At 41.5% G+C, this 12,402-nt stretch overlaps 2 protein-coding genes across 2 annotated transcripts in view; both read right to left on the reverse strand.

The window, feature by feature from the left end:
* The window catches only part of LOC126376623 (ethanolaminephosphotransferase 1-like), a 147,683-nt gene that overhangs the window by 11,320 nt on the left and 123,961 nt on the right, over positions 1 to 12,402 (reverse strand). The gene's annotated exons all lie outside the window — the stretch shown is intronic.
* Positions 1 to 12,402, reverse strand: part of LOC126376600 (tubulointerstitial nephritis antigen-like) — a 57,799-nt gene that overhangs the window by 8,914 nt on the left and 36,483 nt on the right. Inside the window, exons 4-5 of the mRNA XM_050024093.1 lie at positions 9,333 to 9,502; positions 2,829 to 3,009 (exon numbers count right to left, since the gene is read on the reverse strand). Coding sequence (XP_049880050.1) covers positions 2,829 to 3,009; positions 9,333 to 9,502 — 351 coding nt within the window. The remainder of the gene's footprint in view (positions 1 to 2,828; positions 3,010 to 9,332; positions 9,503 to 12,402) is intronic.

Below are 12,402 nucleotides of genomic sequence, written 5' to 3' on the forward strand. Positions count from 1 at the left end.
TATTCAAATCATCATCATCATCATCAGCCCATTAACGTCCCCACTGCTGGGGCACGGGCCCTCCCTATGGATGGATAGGGAGATCGGGCCTAAAACAATCACGCAGGCCCAGTGCGGATTGAGGATTACTGCTAATGCAGCCGGGACCAACGGCTTAACGTGCCTTCCGAAGCACGGAGGAGCTCGAGATGAAAACTTTTTTTTTTGTGGTCACCCATCCTATGCCGGCCTTTGCGAAAGTTGCTTAACTTCAACAATCGCAGACCGAGCGCGTTTACCGCTGCGCCACCGAGCTCCTCAAATATAGACTATAAACTGGTCCCATCGTGGTAGTCGATGACGTAGGGCATATCACGGTCCGCTCTCCTATTTCGCGCGTGAAAACTCTTTAATACATCGCTATATGTTTGATTTAACCGCAACACGCGCCGCCCAACCCTACGAACAAGACCTTATGAACTCCAACAATTCTACTCAGCAGTCCAAGTAGTACCACTGCCCATTGTTCAACAGGTCTTGACTCATAGCAGAAACATCTGCATGTAAATATGATGCGATCAATAGGTGCGCCTTGCAAAATATGTCGAGCCGTTTAAAACCGTAACTGTAATAGTTATTTAGTTGCAAATTAGGTGTCTACTGGCGTTGAATAAAGAATAAGTCATGGAAGTCTTTAAATAGGCTCCGGACACAGGTTGGCCGCTGCAAGGATAATCTCTGCAGGTTGTTTGTGAGTGTGGAGTATCACCACAAACTATGGCTCACCTTTTGTGCTGTCCTAAGTGCCCTAACACCTGCATTATTAAAGACTTTTACGAAGCCACTGACAATGCCGTAAGCGTGGCCAAATATTGGTCAGCAAAAATTTAGTATCGATCGCCATCGACTCGCAAAGAAGAAAAAGAATAAGTAATACTACATAGAGGGTGTTTGTGACTCCCTATGGTTACGGAGCCATGGCCCAGTTGGTAGAACGCTTGCCTCTCACTATGAGGACGCAGGTTCGAATCCGGCACAGGCATAAACTAACGATTGTCCACAAACCACGGGGCTGTCAAGTAATACAAACAAGATCATAATAGGGTAGTTTTCAACTAGTCGAATCGGTTACTTTTTACTAAACGTCAAAACACGAAATTATATGGAATTTGTATAAAAAAGCAACCTGTGACGTCATAGAAAATGTCGCCCTTATTATTACGTTTTTCTTGTTTAAAATTCATAAATAAGTGAAATAGAAAAAGTCGTTTGATTTTCACCTTTAGACTTGTCTTTATTTAGTCATCTTTGACCTAGAAAACTACCCAATTATTAATAGGTATGTATGAACTTTGGTACCTTGTCACATTAACTTTTTTGACAAATCGAACTGTGAGTCTCACATCATCAGCCCATTAACGTCCCCACTGCTGGGGCACGGGCCTTCCCTATGGATGGATAGGGAGATCGGGCCTTAAACCATCACGCGGGCCCAGTGCGGATTGACGGTTATTAACGACTGCTAATGCAGCCGGGACCAACAGCTTAACGTGCCTTCCGAAGCACGGAGGAGCTCGAGATGAAAACTTTTTTTTTTGTGGTTACCCATCCTATGACCGGCCTTTGCGAAAGTTGCTTAACTTCAACAATCGCAGACCGAGCGCGTTTACCGCTGCGCCACCGAGCTCCGACTCCGACTCCGACTGTGAGTCTCACTCAATGTCAAATAAGTTAGTGCGACAGAGTCCTAAAGTAGGTAAGTACATACGAATAAGACATGATGCAGCCATCTTACCGACCAAGAAAACCAGCGAGCTAAATATAACCGTAGAGGACCCTTAAGGCTAGGGTTGCCATCCGTCCGGGTTTCTCCGGATTTGTCCTAGTTAAGAGGGCATCCGGGGAGCGTCCGGGGAAGGTTTCATTTGTAAACCGGGTTTTAAAAAAAAAATAAAAAAAATTTGGGCCGCCCGCGAGACACGCACTATGCTCGCACGCACACCACGATCAACAGACGAACCAAGTATATTTATATGTTTTTGTTTAATATTTTAATAAGGTTTTGTTTTCTCATTTCAAGAATTAAAAAAGCTGATTTATATAAACAAATTGTAACAAATTGTAATATTATTTAGTTTTGTTAAAATAATGAATGAATAAAAAAAGGTGATTTATGACATTTTCAACTGTTTTGAATATGTTTAAAAGGTCTTGTTGGCATGTCCGGCTTTCGGACTCTAAAATCCGGGGTTTTCACGCGTATTGTCCTGTTTTCCAAATTTTAGAGATGGCAACCCTACTTAAGGCGTATGTCGCTGTTAAGTGAAGTGGCGTCGCTGTTTGCACTTTAAGCAACTTCACTTTGGAACAAGGCAAAAAATATCTTCACTACAAAGCGAGGTCATTGTATTTTACTTACTAGGTATATTAATGTCGTGGCCAGATCTTAGAATTGATCATTTCATGATGTATTCGACCATTTCATGACATGGTCACATTTCATGGAATAGCCAACTTAAGTTGACCATATCGTTGAAACGTCAACGTTTAATGATATTTCAATCAATGGCCATATCGTTAATGCAGGCGGTGTCCATGCTATGTGGTGTAATAAAAATTCGAATAGTCGATTAATAAGGTTCGAATTTATTTACGAAATTGATATGGAAAAATTGTACAATTATATTGATAAATCGACTATAATGTCAATAAAGTTTTAAATATAATCGACACCAGCGCCTCTACCGGTGGATAATGTTACTAATTTTACGATATGATTGCCAACGTTTGGCCATATTATTATCATGAAGTAAAATACATTTAGTCGACCTTGAAAATGAAGATGTTACCTGTCAGAAGCGATGCTGGCAATGGAGACGGCCCAGTCAGACCCACACCACCCCTGGTCCATGATAGGTGATATGAACCTAGGCCAATGTTTGCGCGCGTCAAAGTTGCGAGGGTATTCGATGTCTTCGTTGTACTGGATGGCGCCCATGCGACGTGTGTCCCGGTCTAGTGGCAAGGTTCCTGTAGGAAAAAAAGAGACAGGTATAAGGTCAATATTTTTAGTAACATAAACATATCATTTTTTTTTTTTTTTTATTCTTATTTTTAACGAGGCTTTGAACACCCTATGTGATCATGCCAGCCTCATAGGTGCTTTCGTGTACCTATCCCTTAGACAAGGGATTGGTCAACCAGATAGTATAAACTAAAAGCCTTATTTGATAGTGGCTCTGCCAACCAGCAATTGACTGCTCCGTTGCCAAGAGAAATCACACCTTGAGAGCGAAAAACCTTTCTTCTCACGTCTATATTCCGGGCACATTCCAACAAAACGTGGTAAAGGTCATCGACCATATGACAGACATGGCACAGAGGTGAAGGTTTAATACCCATTAAATGATAAAACTTATTTGTTGGGATGTGTCCGGAACGAAGCCTGAGAGCTGAAATCAATAGCTTCCTACTGAGGTTGGCATTCTCAAACCAAGGAGTCCATAGCGGACTTGCCTGGATGGTCCTGTACCAGACTCCAACACCCCTTGCCAATGACAATTCACCAAAGTGATACTCCCATTTTTCCAAACATCTTTTTCTAATGACAGGAATAAGTTCACTGGCATAGGGTTTCGAATCAAGAACCGACCCATCCATTACAGCAGCTTTTGCAAGTAAACATATCATAAACAGCCTATTCACGTCCCACTGATGGGCACAGGCCTCCCCTCGCACTGTGGGTTAGTGGAGGTGTTTGGGCTTACTAGCTCGGGATCAAATCAAATCAAATCTTATATCTCACTTTTTCTGACAATCGGGTGATTCAATCCTGCAATATATATACGTGCTTCTCAACTGGACTACTTCTTCTATCGTGTGGGTTGTGAGGTGGAGTACCAACCTCATCAATCTTGGTGTCAGGGTTACTATTGAGCCGCCAAAGGCCCCTGCCATGGCTCATGTAACGACTACTTACTTACATCAGTACTTTGGCGGCTCAATAACAACACTGACACCAGGGTGGATGACCACAAAAATTACAATCACTTTGAACCACATTGTGTGACCATAGAATAAGGAATAATTATGACTTCAGAATATCTTTTTTTTATGTTAAATTACCATGTTTTAAACAAATAAATGATTATGAAAAACAGCCCAAATAATGGAAAATCCATTGAGAAAACGATGAGGAAATATCACAAAGTTAACATAAATGACACGTGTTACGAATACCAAAACGTGAAAATTACGAAGTAGATTCATGGTACATTAGTCACTAATGATTAAGTATGACAATACAGCTTACTGTGTCACAATATTTCTGTGTCATTGTTTTATAAAAAAAAGGCAAAGCAGGCGCCAAGTGGAAAAACCCCTCAGCGCTCCCCATTCGTCCGGCCAAGTAGTCAATGCCATCTGCGGCAAATCTACAATAAGTCACGTCTTAAAAAGGTGGAAAAAAAATTAGAACGTTAATTTAGCAGAGCCTGCCTTTTCTTAATGTGACTTAAAGTAGATTTGCCGCATATGGGATTGACTACTCGGCCGGACAAATGGAAAACGCTTCTCTCACCCGGTACAAAATTTAAAACAACAGTTGGGTGCGAACCTCGGCCCGTCACCAGGTTGTAGCTAGAAAACGTATCTCCGTAGAGAATTAAGGTTAGGTTACACAGTGCGAGCAGCTGATGTGACAATAGACAGCTACTGTGCCTGTGTACTCGTATGACAGTAGCTCGACTCGCCTCGCACGGTCACACTATGCAAACTGCTGGCGTCGCAGAAGACAGCTACTATACCAGTGTACTGGTATAATTCGTTTGTATCATGTCGCCCAAACTAGAAACACTGTACCCGGCGTGGGCCCGAGCGTACGAGCTACTGTCATTTCGCAAAATCGTGCGAGTTGACGACTGAGCGGCGTGCGAGTGGTGTGGTGGGGGAAGGCAAGTAGCGAGTAAAACAAAAATTGTTGAAGTAACTCGAACGCGAGCAACTGTCCCACTCGCACATGACAGTAACTCGTATGATGCGGTCACACGTGGGTAGTAGCTGCACCTCAATAATTGACTCGGTCAGCTCGCACGTTAGCTCGCACTGTGTAACCTAGGCTTTAGATAAAATTGCAATTGGCCACCCATGACCAAACCTGTCGCCCAGGGGGGAATCATGACCCCCAAACCCCTCCCCCTGGATCCGCCCATGGTTGCAGTCAGTGATGTGTCCCGAGAATGTTCCTAAAGTAGGAATGTTCCCGTTGTAAAAAGTCATAATTACTAAAGACACTGGCTGCTTTTGTTGGCTGGTCTTCTCTGCCTAAAAGTTAGGTAATAAAGATTTTTTTTACATAAGTTTTGCGCCTGATTACTGCCGGGAATGTTCCCAGAGTGGGAACATTCTCCCAGAGTGGGAACATTCTTGAGAACGGCACATCACTGGTTGCAGTTAAAAGAGAAAGTTAAACTAGTCTAGTGAAAGGAGAGTTAGACATAAAAGGACACACACACACGAAAAACAATACACTTTCGTTTTATTGTAGCCATTGTAGGTAATACTAAAGTATACAGGGTGTTAGTGGCATTGTAACGAAAACATTGAGGAGTAATTCAGACCATGATTCTGAGTTGATATCAAGTGGAATTTCTTATCGCAAAAGTATGGAACTGAAAATAATTTTAAACAACACTAAAATTTTCTTGAATTTTCCGACAGAAAATTCCACTTGATATCAACTCAGAATCACGTTCTGAATCATCCCCCTCAGTATTCGTTACGGTGTCACTAACACCCATACCTACTTGTATGTACTTGTACGGAGTGTAAGTGACATCATAACGAATACTGAGAGGGATGATTCAGCTCATTATTCTGAGTTAATATCAAATGGAATTTTTCATCGCAAATGTATAGAAATGGAAATAATTTAAAAAGAACTAAAATAAATCATGAATTTTTTCTACGGAACATTCCACTTGATATCAACTCAGAATCATGGTCTGAATCATCCCCCTTAGTATTCATTACTATGTCACTAAGCAGCAGCAGTTTTTCTAGGATCTGGTATAACGCAATTTAAAGCATTTAACTAAGTACTTCAACAGCCTCCATGGTCTAGTGCTTAGAGCGTTAGGCTCACGATCTGCAGGTCCGGGTTCGATTCCCGATGGGGACATTGTCGAAATCACTTTGTGAGACTGTCCTTTGTTCGGTAAACTGACTTTTCAGGCTTGAATCACCTGATTGTCCAAAAAAGTCGGATGATTCCGTGCTTCGGAGGGAGCTGTTGGTCCCGGCTATTAGCCGTAAAAACACCTCCACCAACCCGCATTGGAGCAGCGTGGTGGAGTATGCTCCATACCCCCTCCGGTTGATTGAGGGGAGGCCTGTGCCCAGCAGTGGGACGTCTATAGGCAGTTTATGTTATGTTACCTACTTCAAAGTTACCTTGCGCCGTTTATTCACTTGCTCTGACAATATAAGGTGTGGTTACAGTTATCTGAAGTCACGATTGTCAATTATATTATTTTAATGGAGTCATTCTTAAACCTTGTATATGCATAATGTGTCGGAAAGTAGAGCATGGAATGTACTACGTAACTTAGCATCGCGCCTGCATCCCCAAATGGGTAGGCAAAAGTACAATCACTCGTCAACAGCTACGTTTGCAATCAACATCATTTATTCAAAGTAATTATCGTAGATAAACTTGTTTAAGGTAAATTTATAATTTTTGAATCTAATTTCGCAAGGTGTCATGGCTGAGGAGAAGAAATGGCAAGATACTGCAACAATAACACATCTTTTGGCTCCATCACAGCGTAAGCTGATCCATTTCATTTTGCCTGTATTCGTAATATTCATAATTAATTAATTACTTCGTTCTTATAGAAGAATGTAAACTGTTACTGGCAATAAACTGCCTAACATATTAAAAGAAGAAAAAAGTGACAAAATCTTTATTAAAAAAATAAAAGAACTTCTCATTAATAAATATTACTACAGCACTAATGAATACCTTAATGATACTGATGTTACTATTTGAAAAGCTTCCTCCTCTCTTTTAAACTTCTATTTTGTTGTGCCCGAAAGGGTCTATGATGTGAAACTCATATATATATAACTTACAAACTTGTACACCATCATAGTATGCAAATAAAGAATATTGAATATATACATTTATTTTATTCTTATTCTATTCAGTCCAGTCTCTAACACTAACATCTCCCACGCGGGTTTCCCCACGATGTAACACGCAAATTCAATGCTAATTCAGGTGCAGATTGTATGTCGTTGTGTGTGCTATATTTTATGCAGTATCTGCCCCACATAGAGGCTTCCTATCTGCCGACACTCGATCCTAAAGGTCGAGCACAATGACAAATAGAGTTGCACAATTATCGATAACTCGCCTATCGATAAATTGACTTCGAAAGTGATTCAATGTATCGATTGTTTTGTTACGTGCATAGTGGCTATCGTGTTAATAACATCGATATTATCGATATTGATGTAGGGTTGATTGTTGTCCCAACTTAAGACGATCCGTGCTTCGGAAGGCACGTTAAGTCGTTGGACCCGGTTACTACTTACTGATGTAAGTACGTAGTCGTTAAATGAGTCATGTCAGGGGCCATTGGCGGCTCAATAGTAACCCTGACACCAGGTAAACTTAAAGTAAAATTAGGAAGTGTCTGCTGGAATCGGGGCCATTCTGTAACTAATTATAGGTAAGTATATCATGCACCATATCTAATTAAAAACGAATACAACATACGTAAACACCCTTTATAAGTCCCAATGCTGAGCACATATCCGGGCGGATTATCCGTACCTTTCCCTTTCGGCGGCAGGAGTTGATATAACTTAAAATAAAATTAGATGGTGTCTACAGGAATTAGCACTATTAAGTTCAATAAGTTGTATGCTACTATTACGATGAATAAATATCAAATATTGTTGAGTCTATTAAATAAATAAATATGTTATTGTGTTTTTCCTGCGGCGTCTTCTAATCATAAATAATTCTTCCTTTCGAATCGCATTCTATCGATAGTCTGTATTATGGACAGACAACACTACTTTAAAGCATGCAAATATCATAATTATTTTAATCTTCTATGTACTGATTTCGTTATGAATAGGGTATGACTCGTTATAGTGATCTATGAGCTAAGCTGTGTGATTCGTCAATAAAGTATTTTATTGTTTTTTTTTGACGTGACTTATAGTAGGTCTGCCGCAAATGGCATTAACTACTTGGCCGAAGTATTTTATTGTGTCAACCTATATGTTAAAGGATACTAAGTAATCCGCCTCTGTATAAAACCAGAAAAGTACTTTTAAATCTATTTTTCGTTTGAATAATTTCATTTTAATTAATTACATTTTTTTTATGTGATGGAAATATGTATTTGCCCTACCCAAGATTTTTCTTTGCTGCATTAGCAGTCGTTAATAACCATCAATCCGCACTGGGCCCGCGTGATGGTTTAAGGCCCGATCTCCCTATCCATCCATAGGGAAGGCTCGTGCCCCAGCAGTGGGGACGTTAATGGGCTGATGATGATGAAGATTGTTCCAGGGAATGAAAAAGAACCCACATTCCTGAGAACTGCATTTCTGAGGTGTGCTAACCTAGCCTGTATTGGGCTGGCTTTTTCGCGGGTTGGAAGGTCAGACAAGCAGTCGCTTCTGTAAAAAACCGGACCTGTCAAATCTTCAGGTTAGGTATGCGGACCCTGTGAAAACGGGATAATGATAGGGAGATGGTGACTAAGGGTGTTTTCGCACTATGGGTCCGAAGTGAATTAGGTATTTGCATGGTAGCTTACGCAGTTCATACGATATCCGCCGTCAAATGAATATGGAAATAATTTTTTAATTACGCCATGTCTCCACTTTACTTCACTGGAGTAAACTCGAGATTTAATAAACTGCCTATATGCGTCCCACTGCTGGGCACAGGCCTCCCCTCAATAAACCCGAGGGGGTATAGAGCATAGTCCACCACGCTGCTCCACTGCGGGTTGGTGGAGGAGTTTTTACGGCTAATAGCCGGGACCAACGGCTTAACGTGCCCTCCGAAGCACGGAATCATCTTACTTTTTCGGACAATCAGGTGATTCAAGCCTGAAAAGTCCTTACCAAGCAAAGGACAGTCTCACAAAGTGATTTCGACAATGTCGCCATCGGGAATCGAACCCGGACCTCCAGATCGTGAGCCTAACGCTCTAACCACTAGACCACGGAGGCTGTCGTTGTCGTTGAGGCAATATCTAATACCGATTTTATGAGTTGAGTCGAGGCTAGAGATGATGATTTGGGCGTTGCAACCCTATACGACTTACCAAGTCTGTAGACGAGTCCGTCTTTGAGCTTCTTGTCCAAGTACTTGGTGTAGTTGGCGGCGCGCCAAGTCTCCCCGCCTTGGTTGACGCCGTAGATGACGTCATCGCTTATCATGCACACGTCATACTCGCAGATCCAGTCGGGTCGGTTGTCCACTATGTCGCATGTGCTGTTGAAGAAGAAATTGTTGTTAGTCAGAAAATCATCATCACTAATTTAAGGGCCTGTTCATTTTTCAGCGATTTTACGGTGAGGTGAGATCGTGGCGTACACGTCGCGACATCGCCACGATTTATCCATCACCACGATATCGCCGTGTGCTCGCGATGTCATTAACTACTTGGCTGGACAAATGGGAGCGCTGAAGGCTCTCACCCGGTACAACGTTTAAGACAACATGCCAGAGGGTGCCCAGTAGGGCGCGAACCTCGGCTCAGGGAGTCGTCTGAGAGGAAACATATTTGAAAGAATTAATCGACCCTAGTGGGTCGATAGTGATAAGCGCTGAACGAGGGAAATCCTCGACCACGCCGGCGGGTCGGTATCGGGGTCCTGAAGTGTTTGGTATGGCGAGCTGATTGGCCGCGTCTATGGCTAGAGTAATCGGGTCGTCGGGATCGTATATTACGTCCTTCGAGTACACTCACCGAAATCCAATCTGTAAAAGCCATTGACACGATCGTGTGACCTAAATCTTGGACCTAGGTTTTATTTTAACGTAACATAAAAAAGACAGAAGGCCTTTAATAATCTTGTTACACCTTGTGTGTCTATTAGCAATGATCAATACTCAACAATGGTGTTGTAAACACACGCCCACTACCGATTAGTGTCTGACACGATTCGCTCGTCCTCTGTCTGTCAATCATCGTTGTCTGAGATCATTTCATCATTTTAACTGCATCTGCTACCTCAAACACTATTCACGCTCGTAATTCCTATCGGGGTAAAGAGCCTTACGCCACTGACAACTTGTCGCCGACTTTAATGGTCGCAATGAACGGCGGGTAACTCGATGTAGCCGTCCAGCCAGAAGTGTCTTGGTGCGGCCGCTTCACACGCCGACGTGAGTTGACAGGCGACATGCGGACTCGTGTAGTTTAGTGCTGAGGGCATATCTCCCTTGGTTGTTTCCATGATCAGTGGAGAAACATCTAGAAGCCTTTATGAAGGGCACGTTCATGTTTTTTTTAACAATACTAGACAAGGAGGTAACTAAGCGTAAAATTAAATTAGATTCCATTCCAATTCAACAATACACATGGACAAACTCGCGAACAATAACTAGTTTTGTCTGTAAAAAAAAAATGAACAAGAGCGAGGTTCGCATGTCGAGGGTTCCGTCCACGAATAAAAAAAGATAACTAATAAAAAAAATATAACAAAAGTAACGGCCTCCGTGGTGCAGTGGTTGAGCGTTGGGCTCACGATCCGAAGGACCCGGTTCGAATCCCGGTGGGGACAAATCACAAAAATCACTTTGTAAGCCAAGTTTGGTTAAGACATTGCATGCTGATCACCTGATTGTCCAAAAAGTAAAAAAATCCGTGCTTCAAAAGGCACGTTAAGCTGTTAGTCCCGGTTGTTACTTACTAATGTAAGTACGTAGTCGTTACATGAGTCATGTCAGGGGCCTATGGCGGGCTCAGTAATAACCCTGACACCAGGGTTGATGGGGTTGGTATTCACAATCCACACGATACAAGAACAAGACGGAACCCTAAAAAACACTGCAGTCAATAAACCCATACCTCAAATCGTCAACCGTGATCAATTTTGGTCAATAAAGGAATTTAATAAAGAATAAAAAACCAACTACTTACTTGCACGTCGCAAAATGACATCATTCACAATTCGATCAATTGGTACTTGAATTCGACAATTATTGTACTAATAAAAACTGACATGGTTCACGTAAGGTAAGGATGATAAAATGGTTAAAAAGAAAATCATAGAAACAGGTAATCTCACATCATCTTCTATCGTGTGGGTTGTGAGGATTACCAACCCCATCAACCCACCAGGGTTATTATTGAGCCGCCATAGGCCCCTGACATGACTCATTAACGACTACGTACTTACATCAGTAAGCAGTAACCGGGACCAACGACTTAACGTGCCTTCCGAAGTAAGGATCATCTTACTTTTGGTCAATCAGGTGATCAGCCTGTAATGTCCTAACCAAACTAGGGATCACAAAGTGATTTTTGTGATTTGTCCCCATCGGGACTCGAACCCGATCATAATCATCATCATCATCTTCGTAGCGTCATCCAGTTTGTTTTCACAGGATCCGATTTGGAGGAGGTTTGTTTCACAGATTGTACTGCATCTATCATCATCAGTGTTAATTTGTTTTGTATGTTGTGTGCAATAAAGTATATTTGATTTGATTTGATTTGATCCGCTTGCCTAACCTGAAAGTTATTTATAATAACCTATTTCTATTCTATAAGATTTGACAGGTCCGGTTTTCCACAGAAGCGACTGCCTGTCTGACCTTCCAACCCGCGAAGGGAAAACCAGCCCACTATAGATAAGGTCACATACATCCGAAAAATGCATTTCTCACGATGTTTCCTATTAGGAGGTGTCTTCAATTTCATGCCTGTCGATTACCCGTCCCTTTTCTTTTCGGCGAATAAGCTATACCTTATAGCTTAATATAAACTTAGATGTTGCCTACAAAAACCTTCAAGATGACATAAATAATGACAGTTAAACCTGGTTCCTCGTATAATACCCACACAGAATGAATAACTAGGTATAATGAAGGTTTGTTATGATACTTACAATTTTACATGAACGTTTAATACATCTATAAATAGACTAGCTTTTGCCCGCGACTTCGTCCGCGTGACGTGTTATAAAATAGAGATCTTTGTGTGTGTGCGTGTGCATGTAAAATTTCAAGTATCTAACTTATGCAGTTTAGTTTCTTTTTGATACAATATTCTTTTCCCTCTAACTCCCATTTTTCAAAATACAGCCATAACTAAACTTTATATTTACTAAGGTATGCATGCATGCTAGATTGAAAACATCTATCTTACGCGGTTTCGATTTTTT

Source organism: Pectinophora gossypiella, chromosome 21 (genome assembly GCF_024362695.1).
Source record: "Pectinophora gossypiella chromosome 21, ilPecGoss1.1, whole genome shotgun sequence".
NCBI lineage: Eukaryota > Metazoa > Arthropoda > Insecta > Lepidoptera > Gelechiidae > Pectinophora > Pectinophora gossypiella.